General features: G+C 35.5%; 2 protein-coding genes across 4 annotated transcripts; one reads left to right on the forward strand and one right to left on the reverse strand.

Annotated features, from left to right (window-relative positions):
• Window positions 1-3,272: 3,272 nt before the first annotated feature.
• On the forward strand, window positions 3,273-4,859 carry LOC124455378 (zinc finger MYM-type protein 1-like). Its single transcript, XM_047006033.1, has 2 exons — window positions 3,273-3,523; window positions 3,602-4,859. The coding sequence occupies exons 1-2, from the start codon at window positions 3,273-3,275 to the stop codon at window positions 4,857-4,859; spliced, it is 1,509 nt and encodes a 502-aa protein (XP_046861989.1).
• Window positions 4,860-7,081: 2,222 nt separating this feature from the next.
• LOC124455417 lies at window positions 7,082-21,000 on the reverse strand. 3 transcript variants are annotated; one of them, XM_047006079.1, is made up of 14 exons: window positions 20,839-21,000; window positions 18,185-18,635; window positions 13,047-13,106; window positions 12,547-12,642; window positions 12,392-12,451; window positions 12,249-12,311; window positions 11,695-11,775; window positions 10,994-11,557; window positions 10,343-10,402; window positions 10,167-10,262; window positions 10,046-10,102; window positions 9,869-9,964; window positions 9,733-9,774; window positions 9,537-9,653 (listed from the first exon to the last, which is right to left on the reverse strand). In XM_047006079.1, exons 3-12 carry the CDS (start codon window positions 13,092-13,094, stop codon window positions 9,902-9,904), a joined length of 1,188 nt encoding a protein of 395 aa, XP_046862035.1. In that variant the 5' UTR covers window positions 13,095-13,106; window positions 18,185-18,635; window positions 20,839-21,000; the 3' UTR covers window positions 9,537-9,653; window positions 9,733-9,774; window positions 9,869-9,901. The 3 variants fall into 3 exon arrangements, with proteins under 3 accessions (XP_046862028.1, XP_046862022.1, XP_046862035.1); XM_047006072.1 differs by lacking the exons at window positions 9,537-9,653; window positions 9,733-9,774; window positions 9,869-9,964; ... (1 more) ...; window positions 18,185-18,635; window positions 20,839-21,000 and adding exons at window positions 7,082-8,348; window positions 9,427-9,487; window positions 12,723-12,779; window positions 12,878-12,967 and having other exon boundaries at window positions 10,201-10,262; XM_047006066.1 differs by lacking the exons at window positions 9,537-9,653; window positions 9,733-9,774; window positions 9,869-9,964; ... (1 more) ...; window positions 18,185-18,635; window positions 20,839-21,000 and adding exons at window positions 7,082-8,348; window positions 9,427-9,487; window positions 12,723-12,779; window positions 12,872-12,967 and having other exon boundaries at window positions 10,201-10,262.
• Window positions 21,001-22,176: the final 1,176 nt, after the last annotated feature.

The raw sequence follows: 22,176 nt of genomic DNA on the forward strand, positions 1-22,176 counted from the left end.
TTGCACCTGAATTTTTGTCTTCAGTCTTCACATGTTTATTAAAGTAATCCTCAACTTCATTACCAAAGAATAATTTTACAAAATCCACGACATAAAAATGATGTGATCCACAGCAACCAAGATGTCATTCAAGAAATCATGACGTAATCCACAGCAACCAAGATGTCATTCAAGAAATCATGACGTAATCCACAAATAACAATGCAATACAGGAGTCAAATGTACCATTCGTGTTCGTTCTTTTCTAAGATACAAAGCATATTTTAAATCAAATATCATGCAAGAGTGTCTTTGGAATGGATTACTTTTGCAAACAGAATAAAAAATTAAATTTTTCAGGGTGGCAAACATATACAATGAAAAAGTATTCGAGCACAAAGAAACTTTTCATGTGTAGAAATTAGAACGTTAGAAAATGGTAGCTAATGGTTTCGAGAATTTGTTTCATACCTGGCTGATCCAAATTCACCATAATTATGCCCACTTTTAATGAAACATGTAAGGTATCAAAAAATGATCATCACAACAGATATTTTCAAGAGAAAATGAATATCTATAGGGTCTCGTTATAACCAGCCAGTTGGTCCTTAATCATTAATCAAAGGTATACATATAACATAATGCTAATCATCTGAAATTAACATTGCAGGACCAAACTTGCTCAGGAGCTACGTCACTAAAAATACTACTTACCAAAATACTTAATGTTCTCACATCTCTTCATAAATATTTATAAGCAGTTGCCCAAATAATGCCTGAATGGCCATTATTATTCGAATATGTCCTTCAAGGCGATCACATAAATGTTCTAAAAAATTGAAGTTACCAAGAAATTCGTTCCTATCTATACGTTCTATACAGTGTTGTATCGATAATGACAGATTTTCTAAATCTTCGTCGACAGCTCTTCAGGCGTTTGACATTTCTAATAAAACGACAGTAATGAAATGAAAGAGCTTCACTATCTTTCTCTTAGTTTATAATCAGACTTAGTTTTTGATTTTCAATTGCCAAAAAATTCTCGACTGCCAAAAATATTCTCGACTCCAAAAAAATTCTTGACTGTAAAAAAGATATCTAGCAGGATTATAAAACATGTATTCTCAACAGTAAAAAATAATCTCGGTGGAAAAAAATTCTCGACTACTATTGTCCACTATGGCTTTCCATAGCGCGCGTCACAGTCAAAAGGATATCACATGAGATTCCGTTCAAGCACCCAGCATTCAGTGCGCGCGTAACCCAGCCTATGAGACGATTTTGAGATGCTTGAAAATTGGAAATATTAGTTGAAAAAAATGATTTCAATAAATGGCCAAAAGCTTGACGGTTTTATTAACAAGGTCAAGGGAGTCGACCACTTGTTTGAAAAATCTTGCTAAAAATTTGACGGCGCGTGGTGTTTTGTCAGCGAAAATAAGCAGCAGGGGTTTACGTATCAATTTTTGCTGGGAGGTTGTAGTCCGAAATGAGATCAACTCATTTCCTTTAAAAATTTTAACCGTACCAAAATGAAACATAGTCTTGCTTGAGTCATGAGCCTCAAACGATGTCAAAGCTAACTCTCGTTCAATTCAAATTTCTTTCATAGTTGAGACTTTGAGAGTGGTGGTTATTTGGCAACTTTAGTCTGACACTGACACTATGGACAACTATGAACTCTTCACTTTGGATCTATGTAAATTTTTTGTATGATATAAGCTTATCAACTCTATCAATGTTAAGACCGCTGGGGTGGAGGGTGTGACACCCCTATATATATATACGCTTCTGATGATCGGCACGCATTTGGACGATTAGACACGCGATTGCGGAAAGAAGAGTCGTTTTGGGTGAATGTCACACTCCTTATGCTCGAAATGTTTCTCATGAGAAATTGTACACTGCTTTTAGTCAAAACTATGCAATCCAGCATTGAGGGGCAGCTCTAAGTTGTCTATACATATACAAGCCTCCAAGAATGTTTTGTAAATCTTGGGAAAATCATTGTATGAATGTAGAAAGCTCACCCACCAAAACCTGATTTCGTCCAGAGGCTCTTCCGGTCACAAGCCAAACTAGGAAGAAAAATAGCCGCGTCCGAAACGCTCCAAAGAACTGGAGCTATCAGAAGATGATATAACTAAAGATGTAAATGAATCCATCAGTACGTCAGGAAAACAAACAAGAGACCCACCCGCCAATTCGTCACTTTCAAAAGCTTTGGTCTTGGTGGCTGATGAGCAAAGGCCGCGGAGCCGGGGGGGGGATTGGGGGCAAGTGACACTCCACTTTTGCAACTGGGAAAATGTGCCCTTTTCTGGAATGAAAGTGCCCGTTTTCATGGTATAGAAATGCCCTTGTTTTAGGAAAAATTGGACTGAAGACGTTTTTCTTAGATACAAGTAGCCCTGAGAGTAGAACAAAGTCTGTCGGCATCATGCGAAATCAGCTATAGCTTAGTTTTTGATCTTGATTACCCAGATGGATCAAAAATCGCGTTTGTCGATTGGGGTTGTCTTCGCAGACGTCCGCCCAGTAACTTATTTAACCAATGAGAAGTCGCAATTTATGATCCACATGAGACTATAAATTCTACGGCAACGCATTGCTCCCGTCGTATTGTCTTTCAGGCCATTGGTCCTACAAAACTGTTGACAATTCATAATCATAAAAATTGAAAATTTTGCGGTTTAAATCACTTCTAATCAATATCATCATGCCTAGAGCTGCTAGGCGAAAACGAGAATAGGAAAAAGAGCTTGTGGAAACAGCTAAAAGGATGCGAAAACGGACGAGTTTTTTTAGTAGTGCTCCAGCAGAGAACGTTGTTGACCAAAACATCGACTCTAGGTCTAATTTGACACTGCCGTCAGCTACAGAAACTCCATCAACGTGTTTATCTCCTCATTCTCATTCCAAACTAAAATTCGGTGATTCTGACTCTACATCGTCTTCAGAGATACTAGTCGCGAAGCCAGTTCACACACCTTCTCAAAGCCTAACGTATGCGACTTTACCAAGTTCCACGACTACCACCATATTGATAGGACCTATGCCAATTTGAGTCAACGGAATGTTTGCTAGGACTGGATTATAAGCGTTTGTGCTGTACAGGCCGACAGCCTTACCATCCTACCCTAGAAGAAATAAAGCACACGTCTAGAAAGCAATCCAGTACAGGAGGATCATCGAATGTACGAACGTGTCCGTCTTCTATATTTTTGAAATATATATGGGTCACATACTGCATGAGAAAAGGCACTATTGCCTGTTACTTCTGTAAAAGAGCGATGCGTCAAGGCCTTATTACTTTCAGTAATAATGGTGAAAAGGCTTTTCTCCTAGGAGAATTCAGCGACTGGAAGAAGTGCCGAGAAAAACTTAAAAAACACTCCCAGTCTAAATTTCACGCAGGGGCGACCGAGAAAGTTTTATTATCTGATGATTCGAGAAGAGATATTGGAGCGATATTGGTCAGTGAATTGAAGAAAACCCAGGAAACTCGAAGAAGAATGTTGCTAAAACAACTAAGTAGTATAAGGTATTTGGCACGCCAAGCCCTAAGTTTGTAAGGTAAAACTGAACTTGAGAGTAACTTGCAAAAGTTGCTAAAATTAAGAGCAGAGGATGTACCTGATTTGTTGGAGTGGATTTACAACGGAAGATATCTCAGTCACGACATCATAAACGAGTTGATTAATATGATGGGCAATGCAGTCCTGAGATCTATAGTGGCAGACATCCGTAAGGAATCACAATTATTTAGCCTAATTGCAGACGAGTCTAGCGACATAAGCAACAAGGAACAACTAACATGTGTTTTGCGCTGGATATCTAGAACCGACTTGTCCGTCCACGAAGATTTCCTCGGAAAGTACGAGCTAGAGAAAACCGATGCTGAAACAATCACAACTTCGCTCAAGGACATTTTGTTGCGATGCAGTTTGACGATAGACGACTGTCGATGGCAAACATATGATGGAGCAGCAAATATGGCTGGAGGCAGAAGTGGGGTTGCTGCCCGAATATCTTCTGAGAATCCTCACGCCCTGTACATTCATTGCGGTAACCACAGTCTTGACTTGGCTTTGCGTGATTGTGTAAAGGAGAGCTGGATTATCAGCGATACGTTGAAAGAGGTGCAAGAGTTGGCCGTGCTTATTCGAACATCACCAACACGAATGGCGCAATACCAGCATAATGCCAAAGAGATTGAAGAAAGTGGCACGCAAGTTGAGAATCCGCATTTGCTGTGTCCAACTCGATGGACAGTAAGAACCAAAGCCATCTCGGCTGTCTTGCACAATTACGAGGCCCTCTACTCTGCATTACTTAGCATTGCCAAAGAATCTTGCAAGTCCACCGTTCGTGACACTGCATCAGGTATGGCTAGTCGATTGAAGAAGTTTTCCTCGTACTTTGGTTTAAGTTTTGCGCAGAATATCTTCAGCGTGTGTGAACAAGTAGCAACTACCTTACAGAAGCCTTCAATAACGGCACAAGCAACTGTTACTTGCATAAATGCCTTGAAGACAAACTTGCAGCGTCAACGAGACAACTTCTCTTTGTTTTACGACCAAGTAGTTGATTCAAGCAAGGCTATCAACTTTGTAGGTGATCCAACACAACCAAGACCGAAGAAAGTTCCGTGGCGGCTTCAACACGGAGATGGAAAGCAACATTATTTCCAAACTGCGAAAGACGCCCACCGTGCCCAGTATGTTGAGACAATTGATGCGTGCTTGGCTTCCCTACAGGAGCGCTTCCATCAAAAAACATATTCTGTATTGATGAACATCGAAACCGTGCTCATTAATGCAGCAAACGGGCGTAAGCTTGAGTTGAATGATGAAGTTGAACACCTTTTACGAAAATGACCTCGACTTTGACCAGCTGAAGGCGGAGTTAAAGCTTCTTGAAGGAATTATCTCGCAACGACTTCCAGAAGTAAAGAAGGTGACATCAATTGACACCATAACATCAATATTCTCAACCAAAGAAAATAACTCATCGCAGATTGTCATGGCAATGTCTAATGTTGTCTAATGCTTAATGGCTAAGGACTTTGTTCTGAAAAACGAATGTAGGGTTAGATTTTTTGGGAATGTAGGGATTTTAATGAGATCGCATTACTTAATAAAATTGTTCATGTAGTCATCTTAGCTCAATTTGTTAGCACGCACGCCGAGCAGTAGAGAATACGCATAGCATTCTAAGAATGTCTACCAATATTTTGCAGACTTTGAAACTTAATCATGATTCATGAAACAATGCATATCTGTAATATATTAAAACAGTAAGCTACAAACTCACATGCCCTTTTCGGTCAGTGCCCCCGCCCACTTCTGAGATACTTCCGCGGCCCCTGTGTATGTGTTTATAGATGTGGATTGCCCAGGTTAGTGAGTTATGAGAGACTGTTGGTGTTAATGTTGACTGTCAATGAATTGGAATTTTACGCCCTATAGAGTTAAATGATTTGTAAACAATTACTCAATTCAACATTGGGGCTGTCAAGTAATTTGATAAAAAGATTAAAATCTATTCATTTAAATATTAGTAAAGATCGGTTAAGTCGGTCGGTGTACGTGTGTCTGTTCACAAGCACTGCAACAGATAATTCTACATCCTGCGATATTTTTTTCATTGAAATTGTTGGCATTTGATGGAACTACTTTTTCATGTTGTATTTATAATTGTGCTATTCTACCTTTCGCTTTCGGGTCTGGTCACAGCTGGCTGAGTCAAGAAAGATCTAAAATCTGATTGAGATTAATTGCTAGCTGCTTTCAATAACCTGCATGGTCTTTCTAACACAGCTTTTCCAGTTCTGATTGCATAGCAAAATTATGAAAACAGGGAATGTAATCTGACATGAGTTGAGCCCGATAGCAAATAATTGCTTTTGCTGGTTGAGTTTATATCCTTGAGCATCGATTGGATGATGGTAACAATACAAATATAAATTACGAATTACGATAATGCAAACGTTGGTCATAATAATATTGTGGTTATTATTCATTACGATAAAACAGATATTGATGATTATAATTACATAATACAAAATACATAAAATAAAGTAAATGGTTTGAACCCGGGAGTATCGTTACATGTTTGTAAAACCATTTACTTTATTATGATCATTTGGACGACAGAGCGAACAACTTGCTAACGACTACATATGTTTTCCAAGCAACGTCAAACGCATACGCCAACAACTCTGGTTCAACCACCGCTGCAAGGATTTTGGTCTCGTTCCGGCAGGAATTCCAATTAAGTCCCCGTTGAACACACAAGAGGCTATTCAGATTGTCAAAACAATACAATGACGCAAGAACCAGATAACAAATACGGCTAACCTGACGTTAACTCCTCATTTGACTTTGAAGATGACTACCGCTAAGGTTGTCGAAACGTCAGTCAACATCAACAAAAACAGTCCTTCTCAGGACTATACCAACCTGGATGATCGACATTTACAAACATTTAAAATACATATAAATAATATAATACATATAATAAGCCCTTAGTGACCGAGCGCGAGGTCTTTATGGTGAAATAACGGACCGAAGTGTTTTTGTACAGGCCGATTTGTACAAAAATTGAGGTTCGATATTTCAGTAAAACCGAGAAAGCGAGGTTATTAAAAGGACTATGATATGGCAGTATTTGACCAGAAACGAAGCTTGCTTTCTTTCTCGTCCTTGCTGGTTTTTACCGGTTGGCTTTCACTTTTCTAGTTTTCGTCCATAAAAAATACGTCGTTTCAAATTGTATCGTCTGGATAGTTAAACTGTTTCAAAGTATTTTTCCTTCGAGTCACATTCGTAAATGTTTTTTGTTTCGTTTATTTTGCGTTTTGTTTTACAAAGTTTGTTTACAGTTGACTGTAAAATTACGCGTTTTGGACAGGCAAAAATGCTTCTGAGCCAATCAAAGCGCGTCATTTTTCCGGAAGTGATGCTTGCCATATAATAATTATATATAATAGCCTGAAATAAATTAATGCAGCTCAGTTTTATATTCGAACTACCTTCCACAAAATGCCATTGGTTCATGAATTCCCTATGGTTTTAATATGTAAATAAATCGAAGAAAGAACTGTTGTATCTTTATTTCTGATTAACGCTGGATACCCTGATAATATATTGGTAGATGTTAATGTATAAAATACTAATGTTTATCACGTAGATATTAATGATAATTATGCAAATATTTATATTTACGAAGAATAAGCCGCTAATAACAGGAGCTTCGGAAGCTTTGAAAACCTGTAGGTGTTCTACGTTCGTGATGTGACAACGCAAGAAACCACAATAGTGACGAAATTGTTTCACAACAGTTATTATCGATCGGTTTTTCTTCTTTTTCCACGAAACATTACAAAAGTCCTCCAAAACCTCTTTATTGTGTTTCATTACATAAAAAAAGACTTGAATATTTTGTCAATGTTTAAACAATTTGAAATTTTTGGTTCTTACTGCTCATTCATCAATCTGAAAATTTGTTATACTTATAAAAACATGCATTTTGTCATAAACATTGAAGCAAGACGCTAAACTTATGGGTGTCTTTCATACTATAAGTTGTGGATGGACGGACACCCAAACACCCAAGGCTTCCCAAGCTAATGGTTAATAGTAGAAAGAAAGTTAGTTACTACATTGATCATTACAAATTGTTAAATTCAAATGAGAGATAAATTTTATGTTAGCAATGTAACCTTAATATATAGTGCACTAAAGACCCACTTGATCTTGTAAGATCTTCTGAAGATCATATGAATTGTACTTAGCTAAAAGGAATAATACATTAAATGTTACATGTGTACATGCATGCAATCCCACCCAGTCAACGTACTATTTCTTTGAGATTTTCTTCCACTCTCTTAAGCATTTACGAGAAAAGCAGTCTTTCCATTGCTCAGATTTGGTTATCCATGGGCTGCCACATTTAAGAACTTTTAAGATAACCATTTGGATCCTACGGGCATCACGGAGGTAATCAACCTTCAAATTTTCTTTGTGATCAAAACAAAAAACTTTCTTTTTCTTTTTGAAGATGTTGACACTTTCAAACCTATCATTGCTGTCAGAATACAGCAAAACTGCAGAAGAAATATGCGATTGTTCAAATTTGAGCATCAGGCATTCGAAGGCTTTCGTCCCGGGTTTTATTTCTCGAACTTCCCAGAAGACCTCTATGATATTTTCCTCAGCTAGGCTACGCCATATTTCGACGCATGGCCTTTGACCAAGCTTAAACATTGCCTGGTAAGGACATAATTCCACGCTGGCATGATGAAGGAAGTATAAAAAAGTGATGCCACAGTGGCAACACCTTTTTATAAATAAGCCAGGATCAATCTAATAAAGAACAGGAACACATGCTCAAGGAAAGCCTGAAAATCATGCAGCTCAATATGATAGAATAATAATAATAATAACAATAACAACTTATGTATGTACAGGTTTGTTAGGTCAGAAAAGAAATATTCTGACATCAGTCGAAGACCTGTACCTAACTAACAATAAATATAGATACATAAAAGTTACGAAAAATTTAAGTTGAAAAGTTAAAAGATTAAAACGTTAAAAAATACTTGCGACAAGTTGCGTCAGTGATCATTTTATAATTTCTGGAAGACATTTGATAGATATAAATGATGGAAGACAGCGCCTACTTTTGTTCACTTGATTGTAACCTTGGTTATAGTGATTGGCAGATTGCGTTTTATCTACAAACCATTGACTTTGTTTCATCCATTTGTAAACAGAAAGTTTCAATATAGCGAAAAGAACGATTTCATAATTTTTGTCACCCAAATAGCAACAACCGCTGACTGTTAAGGACAGTCGGAAATTTTTACTACTAGCGATTTTCCTGCAGTAAATTATGCTCGACAATATAGTTCTATTCAGGTGATTAATCATGTATCAATTTTCATTTAATGGATGAAATGAATTTTCATTTTGCGTGCTCTCTTGTTTGAATTTTAGGATCAAATACCATTCTTTTAATTCGGTTTAATCCGGTTTGGCCAGAGTCAAACAGCTCTAATTCCGGATTGAGTGAAGCATGAAATAAGTTCGACGTGTTGAATAGTCGAAATTTCAAGCGTAAAAATCACAATTTTTTAAACTGGGGCAAATTCGCTTTTCTCATTTTGAATGTTTAGCATATTTACATTTTCCAAATGTGGTGAAATTGTGGATCGTTTCAATAAGTAAAAATCATGTAACGCTTCCCCGAACAAATTAAAAATTTTGATAATCAGTAATGAGCCAACAGTGATGCTCAACAATGAACTAAAGTTCTGTTTTGTTAACTATGCACTACAGCATTTTAACTTGTTAAACAAAAAAGCTAAGCTAAAACAAGAAAAATTGGTGAAAAGCGTAAACATTCATACAGTTGATAACTTTACAACATTACGTTTCATACCATGGTTGATGTTCCTCCATTAGATTTCCGAATGGGTTGTATCAAATTGTTTTGTTTTCCTGTAATGACGAATAATGACCATCTTTGAGTAATGTCAGTTAGTAAGGACTACATAGTAAATTTGTGATGGATACTAAGCAAAGTTTAGAGCTTGGTTACCATACCGGTAGATGAGAGGCTGTTTTCCCAGTCTCTTCAACTATTGGCTTGTTAGGGTCTGGTTGTTTCTGGCATAAACATCAATTTAACTGCATATTTCAGGTCTTTTTTCAAAATTTAAATAGAAATACTCCAAAATTTACATACCAAAGAAATGTTTCCCACATTGTCAGGCATCTCTGACGGTGACTACAAAAATCAATGCAATTTTATCAGTTTTGTCAAAAGGTCATCTTTTCACACATCAAAAACAAATTCCAGAATTCATAAAGCTAGTGTATACCCTTGCTGTTTCTTCATGACATTGGATTGACCCTTACAAGTGAGAGGCTGTTTCCCCAGTTTCTTTAACCATTGGCTTGGTGCCAGCTGTCTGTTTCTGGAAAAACATCAATTTGATTGCATATGTCAGGTCCTTTTTTTTCGAAACTTTTATAGAAATACTCCAAAATTTACATACCAAACTATTGTTTTCAATAGATAAAAAGGGTCCAACATTATCAGCCATCTTTGATGTCTACAAAAAATTAATGCGATATCAGTTTTGTCAAAACTCCATAGTTTACAAAATCATTGTATACCCTTGCTGTTTCTTCAGAACATTGAATTGATATTTGTAAGTGAGAGGCTGTTTTCTCAGTTTCTTTGCCTATTGGCTTGGTTGGATTTGTTTTTTTCTGGCAAGAACATCAAATCAACTGTATATGTCAGGTTTTTTTGTCAAAAGTTAGGTAGAAATACCCCAAAACTTACATACCAAGGAGCTGTTTCCCACAGATGACGAGGTTTTATAATTTTCAAGCGTCTCTGACGACAACTACAAAAAATCAATGCCATTTCTGTTTTGACAAGGTTAGTCGAGTCATGAGAAGTACTGTTGGTGTTAATGTTGACTGACGTTTCGACAACATTATTGATAATAATTAACTATGAAAATAACAACAGCTAAGGTTGCCAAAACCTCAGTTAACACCAACACCAAAAGTCGTTCTCAGAGCTTTAATAACCAGGGATATCTACATTTACTAACATGTAATTACATATTATTTAAGCAGTATAAACGTACAGTATATTTTCTTTTTCTATTTCAAAGAGTTCGAAAACTATGTGAGAGCTTTTTTGCAAGTTCCAAAAGTGAACAGCAAACCAAATCAACATAAAACTGAGGCTTTCGGAAGCAATCTCACAAATTCACAATTAAATTAATGCAAATACCAGAATGACATTAAATGACATGAATATCAGTACAAGTCCATCAATTAAAGCATATGCTAAATCTAACACGAAGTATTATGAAACTAAAAAATCTTGACAGACAGCTTTATGTCTTTTGCACTATAAATCACAGCACATGAAATACGGTAGAATATGCCTCGTGGAAATATGTTTAAAGAAATACAACGCTTACCCATGCTAAGCTCCTCTTAACAAAGAACTGCGAATCGTGATTGTTTCTTGAATAATTCAAAAGGCAGTTGTTTAAATTGCACTCTGAGCTAAATTCGTCCATAGCAGACTCCTTAATGGCGAAAACTTGAACATGATTAGAGTTAGATAGACCATCTATGGGCACCGTTTGAAGATCGGTCTCCTGATAAACACTAAACATTTCTTCATTTAAGGCATCGAAAAAAACTAAATGATCCTCCTCAAGAAAAACATTGAAACAATGGTTCCCTTCCTCAGCTTCGAAAAACAGCACTCCCCATTCACGCCCTGTCTCTTTAAATGCCTTGATGGCCGCACCCAAATTGCTCTCATCAGCTATGAAATCCAATTTAGAATTGGATTTAACTTTAGAATTGAATTTCTGCCAGATGGCGGGGCAACTCGACTTTCCAATCTTTTGCGTCACACGTAGAAAACAAACATCGTGCTTAGCATACTTAGAGAACGCAATGCTTAATGCCACAAAACTGCACCCACAGTGAGGACATACATAATAGTACCATTCTTTTTTATCAGTGCTGAGCTATTAACATTAAAGACACCAGTTTTAGAAGTAAGAGCAATCACAGTCAAACAGAAGCAAAAAAATCACCAATAATCATATTATATTGTCTACATTTCATATGGAAAAAATATCAAAATCAAAAACAACTACAAAACCTTAACTGTCTCCACTGATGTTGACTCCTCGTTTGTTACATCATCTAGTGCAGGCGGAACATGTACGTTTTTCATAAAGTTCTAGAATGAGAAAACAAGACATTTTGAATCAAGTCATGGTTTGATGGAGATTTTGTCTCTGGTTATACATCAATGTTGTTGTCAGAAAAACGGAATCGTAAGCAACTAAGATTTATAATAATCACTGACAAAAAAAAAACAGATCATCTTTTCAATTAACCAATCTTTAAGGGCATTTCTCTTCATAAAACTCAATATTAATGTTTAGCATTTAGAAGTTTTGATAATCAGTATTGAGCCAACATTGATACTACCATAACACTAAACAATAAACTACAGTTTTGTTTTGTTGATAAAGCACCACAGCATGTTAACTTGTCAAACCAAAAAGCTACATATACAAGCAAAAACAGGAAAACACTGGTGAAAAACGTAAACAATCATAGACCATTTTTGAGTCATGTCAGTTAGTAAGGACTACATTGTGAAGTTGTGATGGATACCAAGCAAAGTTTAGAGCTAGGTTACCATACCTGTAGATGAGAGGCTGTTTTCCCAGTCTCTTCAACTACTGGCTTGTTTGGATCTGGTTGTTTCTGGTAAAAACATAAACTTAACTGTATATTTTAGGTCTTTTTTTCAAAATTTAATTAGAAGTAGTCCAAAATTTACATACTAAAGTCGCGTTTCCAATAGATGACGATGATTTATTATTGTCATGCATCTCTGATGATGTCTACAAAAATCAATGCAATTTTATCAGTTTTGTCAAAAGGTCATCTTTTCACACATCAAAAAACAAATTCCAGAATTTATAAAGCTAGTGTATACCCTTGCTGTTTCTTCATAACATTGGATTGACCCTTGCAAGTGAGAGGCTGTTTCCCCAGTTTCTTTAACCATTGGCTTGGTACCAGCTGTCTGTTTCTAGAAAAACATCAATTTGATTGCATAAGTCAGGTACTTTTTTTCAAAACTTTTATAGAAATACTTCAAAATTTACATACCAAACTGTTGTTTTGAATATATAAGGAGGGTCTAACATTGTCAGCCATCTCTGATGTCTGCAAAAATTCAATGCGATATCAGTTTTCTCAAAAGGTCATCGTTTATCACAGCAATCAAAAAATTCCATAATTTACAAATAATTGTATACCCTTACTGTTTCTTCAGAACATTGAATTGATATTTGTAAGTGAGAGGCTGTTTCCTGAGTTTCTTTGCCTATTGGCTAGGTTGGATCTGTTTTTTTCTGGCAAGAACATGAAATTAACTGCATATGTAAGGTTTTTTGTCAAAAATTAGGTAGAAATACCCAAAAATTTACATACCAAGGAGCTGTTTCCCACAGATGACGAGGTTTTAACATTGTCTGGCATCTCTGACGATGACTACACAAAATCAATACAATATTAGTTTGATATCCTTGCAAAGGGTTAGAGAAAGATTGAATTGGCTTTTAGCTGAAAGAGAAAGCTTTATTTATTTCACTCCATTTCATTCCATTACATAAAACATTAACTCATATCGACATTTCTCACTTCTAACACTATATATCTTGCTTGTAAAGAAATTACTACATCATATGCTTCAACCATCATAAGCGTTTTCTATTTTACTTGAAGTTTATTTCACATGAAGTATTGTACTGGAAAATCTATATTTTGTTTTGCTTAAAGATGTAGATCGTTTTTTCTTCTATTGTTGCAAGATCTGTGTATTACATTCCGCGTTTGTCATGGACTTAAGACATGTTTTGTATTTTGATGGTGTGTCTTCAGTAATAATCAGCACGCTCACAACTGCTTATTGTCGTCGCTCATCATAAAGAATTTTTTTAAGGTTGGGTTTGCAAAGACCTGGCCGTTCATGTCGGATGCTACAGTGAATATAATGTGCATTCATCAACTGCATCCTAGGCATGCTAATGAGCTCTGGTATTGAGCAAAACGGCTTAAGTTCCACAGGCTTAAGCTATTTTTTTGAAAAACTTCTTTTCAGGGTGGGTGCATGCCTCCGAATGCCTTTTAGGCAGCGAATGCCTCCTGCCATTTTGATTAACAAGAAATAATTCTGGATCCTCCCCTGGTTTTTCTACGGCGTCTCTGTTGCTTCCATAAAACATAAGCTACTGCAATTACTACCAGACCGTATTTTTTTACTGACGTCATTTCACAAAATAATCGCCATCCGACATAATGTAAACATCACGTCTAATCAATTGATTTCTATAAGGCCTGGAGGGGAAAAGGGGCCTGGACCCCATGGTCAAAAACATGGCGGTAATGGTGGATTCAGTGAACTCGACATTTGAATAACTGGAATGATAACCAAAGCCAAAAATTGAAGCCAAAAATATTTGTCGTCATCATTTGTCATCACACGTCAGGCTCTAGTCTCTCGCGTGTTCATTTTAATTTGTTTAAAATCATTTGTCCTTTGGTAATGGTAGAGTTCGGATCTTGATCAGAGTGTAAAAATAACGAAATTTTTGGAATGAAAAGGTTCACGGAAAGTGAATCAAAGTGATAAATCGAGAACAAGATGAGGTGAACTTAGTCGATCTGCTCTTACGCTGCAGTTTTCCTTTAAAACATATCAAAGTCTTTAAGGATATTCAATTATTGATATCGAGATGACAAGCATTTACTATTTCAAGCAGTATCAAAATCGATGAAAATGACAATCGCTCTGTAAAAAGTAAAAATGGGAGTTATAGACTCAATATTTTTTATGAAACTGGATATTCAAATTTCTTTTTTTGTCGGAAAAACAGATCTTTAAATCCACTGAAATGACAAAAAAAGACAAACACTGTCGGAAACCGTTTGAAAATTTACCTTCTGACCAAATAAAAATTTGTGCTTGAATATTTTCTCGTCATATTTTCTATTGTATTGTCTTTTTAGCATACAGTGTAATTTTCAATTGGCTTTTCCTCGTTACAAGTTGTAAGTTACAACGAACTCACTGTAGTAAAGTTTCAGCTGTAAAAATAACCTTTTGCGAAGAGTTGGCCTCGTGTGTTGTTTGTCGTGATGTGATTTTGGTTGTCAAAACTTCCACTTTTAAAAATTTTTAACATTCGCTCCCTCCCGAATTCGGATCTCTATTCCTGCTTATATTAATGACAACCAGCGAAAACAACCACGCCACCGTAAGCATAAAATATTGAAAATAATGCTTCAGGTTTTGTGAAACAGACACACACATTTAAATGAGGAAAATCTACGGTAAAATAACGTATATTTTGTCATGCTTTAGCTATATTAGAAATAAATATCAAAGGGCATTCTTTACACTGCCATTGTGTTGTTAAGCCTTAATGCATAATCCCATGCGCAATACTTGTGTTTTTGACTGTTTGTGAACAGCTTTGTGCAACTCTCTTTCTTAAATAGATGGGTAAATCTTAGTTAAAATGTCCGAAAATGAGTTAGAAAAAGTTAGCTTACCCCTACGACTTAAGTCGACTGGAAATATATTATAAGTAGTTATGTAATTGTAATTTTTTTGAGTTTTTTTTTGGTAGGATTCATTTTGGGTGTCTTATAAGGTATTATGATATTCTGATCAATCTACTGAGAACTTATGAAAAAAATATCTTGAACTAGGAGAGCAAAAGAATGAAATTCAGAAATTCTTTAATCATGTTGCTGGTTCTGTTTTGAGCCAAGATATTAGAAACTGGATTGTCAACCATGGATCTACCACTGAACAGAACTACATTAATTTCCCATTGAAAATACGATTTCTTAAATTAAAGTGCATTGGTTTCTCTGACATAACACTTTTCTGATATGCTGACCCCAGCATTGGTTTCAACAATAAAATGTTGGAAAGGCCAAAAACGCTCGTCTTTTTAACATGCTTCGGAAATGATTTGAATCTTGCAAATTGGTAAGAAGGTAAAAAAATTATCCGTGCTCAATCGGCTGTAATATTTGTTTCATTATTGCTGTTAATTAATAGTTTTATTCGTGAGTTTTTAACGTATTTGTTTACTTTAGTTGCCTATCTTTTGTAATTATTAAACTGATAAGACACGTCACACTTACGTCGCGCGAGGTTGATCGATCAACGCGAGACAAATTGTTGAAGTCTTCAAGTTCCTCAGGAGTAAGAAAGGTTAATTATTTCATATTTGTTACGAAAAACCCGTAGTTATGGGCTGCCTATGGTGTGATGCTAATTATTTTGCTTATCTTTGGGGGGGGTATAAAACTAAATAGTAATGGACGGCACAGTGACACACTCTAAATATAAAATGTGAAATAGAGAAATAGCCTTTTTTTATTTTTTTAAACATTCATTGAATTATTTGACGTCGTCATGATATTTAAAACATCTATGTACGACAGTGTTTATGTATGTCGACGATAGTCACCGTCTGAACGACATAGTTGACATTAAAGAATCAAGTGCACGCTTGAATTGAATTGAAACCGATTAAAGCATCTGTTGATTAACAGCTGGGCAGCAGTCATGATTATGACAAAAAAAGTTTTTTTGGCAGAGATTTTGAAAATTCTTGTTTCTACCATCAAGCAAGGTGATAATTTTATACGATAAATCTCTGTTTCAGTGTTAAGTTATCAAATCGATGTGTGTGCAAGTGTGTTTGTCGTTTGCAAATCCATGTGTGTTTTGTGAAATACAAAATTTTCCACACCCCACAGCGTATATAATGCAAAAAGACAATGAATATAGTTTGGATGTGATACGACAATAAAAAAATATAAAGAGAATATTATATATATATATGTATGTATTGTTATTGCTACTGTTAAGTCATTGATTATTGATAACTAGCCCTCCCAGATGAAGAATTTTCAGTTTTTGGGGGTGCAGCACAACATTGTGGATAATCATCTTAAGTTGAGCTTCACAGCTTTTTGCATGGATACATAGGTACATGATTTATTTATTCCTCAATTTAGTCATATTTTTTATTCATGTTAATAGGTGATACTATTTAATGTACACTGTGGTTAGTTTCAAACAATGGGGGCTCTGGGATGAAGGTAGACAATTAGAATGAACTGGGATGGTAGAAACTTAAGCTGAACTAAATTGTTGGAAAAACCTTTTAAAGGAGTTGTAGATGTTAAAATAAGAAACCAAAAATGGTTCTTATCTTATGAGGATTCAAACATTGCAAGAAATTACATTTCAAAGTTTATATACTTCAGAATTCTTTTGCTGTCAAACAATTTATTGCTAAAATTTAAAAATCACTAGGGCCACAACATTACCATTGTAGAAATGTATTTTTAAAAAGGTTATTTTGATTTCTCAATTGCATTTTTCTCTCTCTCTCTCTCCAGGTGTTATGAAGATAAATTTCATATGAAGATACATTCGTATTAATCCCAGACCCTACAACACCAGGTAACTACATAAACTCATTGAGCAAAGAGAATGAGTGTATGTTTAAATCCTATTTTATTAAAATCAATGACAAAATTTTGCACTTTGTGTAACACATAAACTCATAGACAACGGTATTCAGGAAGTGACTAATCGAATGATGCTTCACATTGATAAAGTTAAGCAAAAATGCTTAAAATAAACAGCACAGAGGCCTAAGAAGGTTAAAAAATTGCTGCAACGAAGACTAATAACATCAAACATTGCCTCATATCAAAGATGAACATAACATGAATTGTCATTGTTTTGAAGCTTTATTGATGCTCATTTGATTTTCCAAATGATTATATAGACAAAGATATTCTGTGGTACTGGTATTATAAAGGTGAAGGGCAAAGTTGTATGATTAAATTGCTCTATTAGAAATTTAGTGGATTAGACATTTCCCATAATACATTTGGTTTGTCCAGATATTATTCCCGGCATACACATATCATTGGTATTATAAGTTCTGCCAGAACATTGATATATTTCATGGTGAGATTTCAGTAAATTATTCTAACAATTTTTCAGTTTCAGTCAATGAACAATTTCGAAGTTGTAAACAAGGCGAATGTGGATTGTAGATGCCATGTGGAAATAAGAACTTTCAGAGTGATTTGTTTTATATGTAGTGTGTTTAAAACCCAAAAGATAAGATGTCCATTTGAAAGTGGTTTTGCCTAACCTGCATAAGTAGTGAAGTTTATTGAGTGATGATGTCTTTTTATTTACAACATTTTCGTAAGTGGGTGAAGATGGGAATCTTCAAAATTTCTTCAAACAAATAATTTTTATCATAACTGGTTCCCAGCTGCTAATTAACAAACTGACATCTAACTCTCTATTTATCATACAAAAGAACAACACCTGCTAATTTTATTATAACAGTTTTAGTCATTTTAAATCATGCAAGAAATATCAGGATGTTGGCTTATTAATCGATGGTTTTTGTTGAACGTTGAGCCAATTATTTAGACCAGAGAAAATGGCGTCATTAAAAAAATCTGCTTTTACTAATAATCACTATATCACTTTGTAACAAAGTACAAATACTTACTTGAAGTAATGTACTTTGTTGCAGCCGGTAAAATTACCAGGGATTCGCTAATTGCATGAGTTTTCCCAGCTGAAAAACACTTCTTTGTCTTTCTTGAGTTTTGTTTTGGCTTCGATTGCATCAGAATGTTATAACGGGATGACGTAAGCATTCTATATTTGTCAGTGCTCACTGATATGTATATATAACTGTAAAACGCACAACGTCTAAAATATTGTATGAAGTTGGAGCCGGAAGTGGGCTAAATTGCTTACGGCCTGCTTGGCGGGTATCGACTCCACTTTATAGTTCTTTTCAAACTTTTGTATCACAAAATGACACTTTTTGCGGAGTGAATAGAGCCACCAATACTAATTTCATCAATTTTCAAATTCCAACTTTATCATTGAATAGTCTGTATGTACTCACAATGTTTCTTAGGCAACTGTAAATCTTTAAACTCAAAGTGTTCCTGTACAAGAGAATAAACAACAGGGTTTGAATTTTCACTGTTCCTGAATAACATCTTCTGAACTTTTAGAACATGCAAGAAAAGAAAAGAGAGTTGACAAAGGAAACGCAATACCTTTCCTTAGGGAGGAACTTTTAGGACACCTTAATGGGGGTTAAATTTGAATTATTATTTTTACAAAAATCAAACTTGTCTTACATAATTAGCGTAAATCTGTTTCCAATGATTCATATATTTGGCATTATGAACCGCTGCAATATAGGGTGTGATATCTTTTTTTTCTTGTAGACCTTTCTCTCGATCAAATCATCCGATTCTCCTTTTCAAGACACACCAATTTGCCACGACCGAACCACCTCATATATGTACATAATGTCAGTTACAGCACAGGACTCGATTCGGTCAAACTCTTCTATTTAGTCAGACAAATGTTGTTTTTACTCATTAAACAGTTAACTCTTATAGTACTGCTTCGTATTTCATGTTAGTAGTGTTTGTGTGCCAACAAATTGTTCTTTTTGTTTGTGTGACATTTAACATGCATAAAACATTGGCTTCTTCATAAAAACACACACAAACAGATGTTCATCTTTATCTTTTTATGGTTGTAAATCTTAATGATGTGAACCTCTGTGAATTAATTTCATTTCTAAAATGGAAGCATTCGTTTTCTGGTCACATTTGTTTGATATATAATAAATATTGTTGGCGTTTTCCTTTGTTGTTGCTCTCTTTCGTCAGCAACGTTTGCCAGTAAGTAATTTGGCTCGTCTCTTTTCTTCTCGTCTTTGAATACTGAAATCCTCATCTTAAAACTTCCAACTTCCAAGTTCTCTGCCGTTACCAGTATCATTCTTGCGATAAAGTACATGCGTATGCCATCTTATCAAATGATAACTTTTTCTGGATATTCTGTACTATCTACTGCATAAAGAGCCTTTTCGGTTCAAGTGCTTTTGATTTAGCTCATATATACAGCTAAATAAAACGAGATGATTTTCGGAGAGCTATCTTCTTGCTTAGCTAAACTACTCATGTACGAATTACTCATTTACTCATGCACGCTGATTTTTGAAAACTCAATAATGGATCTTCATTGAAAGTTTAATTATCGCAATTACGCGTAATAGTCAAAATTGTGCCATCCTTCATCATCTCCTTCATCAGAACCTAAGATAGCGAACTAGATTTTATTCTGCGTTGATTAGTTATTGGAATCATCTCGAGAACTCACAACACCTATCTCACCAAACAGGTACGCACATTGGTTAGTGAGTCTTTAGACTTTTTCTTTGCCTTATTGTAAAAGCGTCACTGATCATGCATTTTCTTGAAAGGTACTTCAATTTATAAAATAGATGAGAGCTAACAATGATATGAAACGATAACATTTTATATCTTTGTTGGCTTTCACCCATTTCATGTAACTATGTGCCCGCATTATTTCTGATGTATCGGTTCTTTACGTGTCCCACCCGTTAACTTTACCAGACAAAATTTAGCTGATGTTTGATTTTCCCAGCAAATTGAGTAAGGCGACACGGACACGCGATGTGTGCTCATATGTATGTGTTTTGTAAATGCCTTCATCCGAAGTGTCCAAGAAAAATTTGAAAGTAGCAAAATCGCTATTAGTTTTAATTGGAATCCGTGCATAATGACAGTTTAATGAATCAATGGGCCTCTTTCCTTCGCCATTGATCATTTTCTGGCATTACGGGCTTTATTTATAACTTGACGACTAACTCAATTTGCCGCCGAGAATTAGCATAACATCGTGGGTTGCAATAGAAACAGCTGAGGAATTATCTTTGAGACTTACCTTGTTCTGATGGCCTAAAGAATGTCTTATTTCTTAAACCTGTTTTTTGGACATGGTCTTTATCCCAAAATTTGTATTTTACGCTCGACATAAAAAATTTTCTCTGAATTTCCGGTTGCCATTCCGTATTTTGTCAAAACCAAATCGCTAGAGAATGACTTCCGCTTCTTCAAAAGACGAAAATACTTTCCAGTTCATCTAGCTTTGTGAAGTTGTTTGCTGATTAATGAATAAAGTCTTTAACACGCGATCGACAGAATTAGAAATTCATGCGACATTACAACGAACTGGAAACACAAATTGGAAATTGCGCAGCACTAATTCACGGTTCACCTGGGATAAAACGACGATACAAAAAGTAATGGATTGTCAAATACTCACTTCTTTCTTCTAATTTTCTTTCAGGACAATTATTAAGGGATTTGTTTGACAGTGATGAAAGAAAAACAAGAAGTTACTTTCAATAAAGTGATTCTACGAACCATCTCCAGGACAGCACCTGTTGCAACAAGTTATAATATGTATGCGAAAATTTTGATGGGAGCACAACATGCCCTCTAACTTCACAAAAAATTTTGCATTAAATTAAAAGAATGAATTATAATAGCAATTGTTAAAAAATTGAAGTTTCGTGTAATGTAAATATGTCATCGTAAGGTAATTCTTTACTTACTAAAGAAGGCTAAATCTACGAAAAAAATTCAATTGACCTTTTTTCTTCCCATCTGACACATTTGTATCGAAGCCAAAACATGTGAATATTACGACCCGAGTGATACATAAGATCACTCGGGTCGTAATATTCACATGTTTTGGCTTCGATACAAATGTCATCAAATCCGGCAGGGACAGAGGAGGGTTATTCCCCTCCCCCGCTCCTTATTAATTTTGCCGACGTTTTACTTTTTGAAATCAGCCCCCGCACGCTTACTTTTTAATCAACTTCCGTGGTAAGAAATTCCCTATAAGTGTGGCAGAAGAATAATGTAAGAAAACTTGGGACGCTAATAGTGTGTGAATTATATTATGATAGTCATATGCATTGAACAAAAGCAAGGTAAGATAGAATTGAGACCAATTAAATGTTGGCGTTTTGGATTGATCGACTTGCCAAGCTAAACCCAGAGCGACTGCGGTGTATGTGTGATTGGCGACGAATTTAAGTACGTTAAAGTATATAGTTTCAGCTTTTGATAGTAACGCTGTGTACATTTGGAAGAGTGGCAAGGACACAATGAAAAATGCAGTAGAAATGCTGAGCTTTTAATTCGGAGTTGCGAGAACTTATGTCCCCGAGATAAGCTCGGTCATCCTACTCTTAGGCAAATTTTTTTAATTCACAATTTTTCTACCAGATGAAATGTTAAGATCTGTTAGAATAGTTTGTACACATCACAATCTCGTTCTGAAAAAAACACTTCGGTCCGATATTTCTCCGAAAGGAAAAAAAACTGGCGCTTGGTCAACAAGTGATAATGGTTGATTATCACTGATATTTTATGATAAAAATAGCTACTCAATGTTTGAAATACTCTCACTAAACTGAGTAAAGTACTTGTTTTAAGGACGTAAACATTTACAGAATTGGCGTAAAACGAATTTAAACTTCCGTTTTGAATTTGAAGACCATCTCACGAATTACCATAACACTTAGCGTATGTAGCATAAGAAACAGGTAATCCAATTTTCTTAACAGATCTTTTCTGATGGCCTCGAAGA

Source organism: Xenia sp. Carnegie-2017, unplaced genomic scaffold (genome assembly GCF_021976095.1).
Source record: "Xenia sp. Carnegie-2017 unplaced genomic scaffold, XeniaSp_v1 HiC_scaffold_13, whole genome shotgun sequence".
Taxonomy (NCBI): Eukaryota; Metazoa; Cnidaria; class Anthozoa; order Malacalcyonacea; family Xeniidae; genus Xenia; species Xenia sp. Carnegie-2017.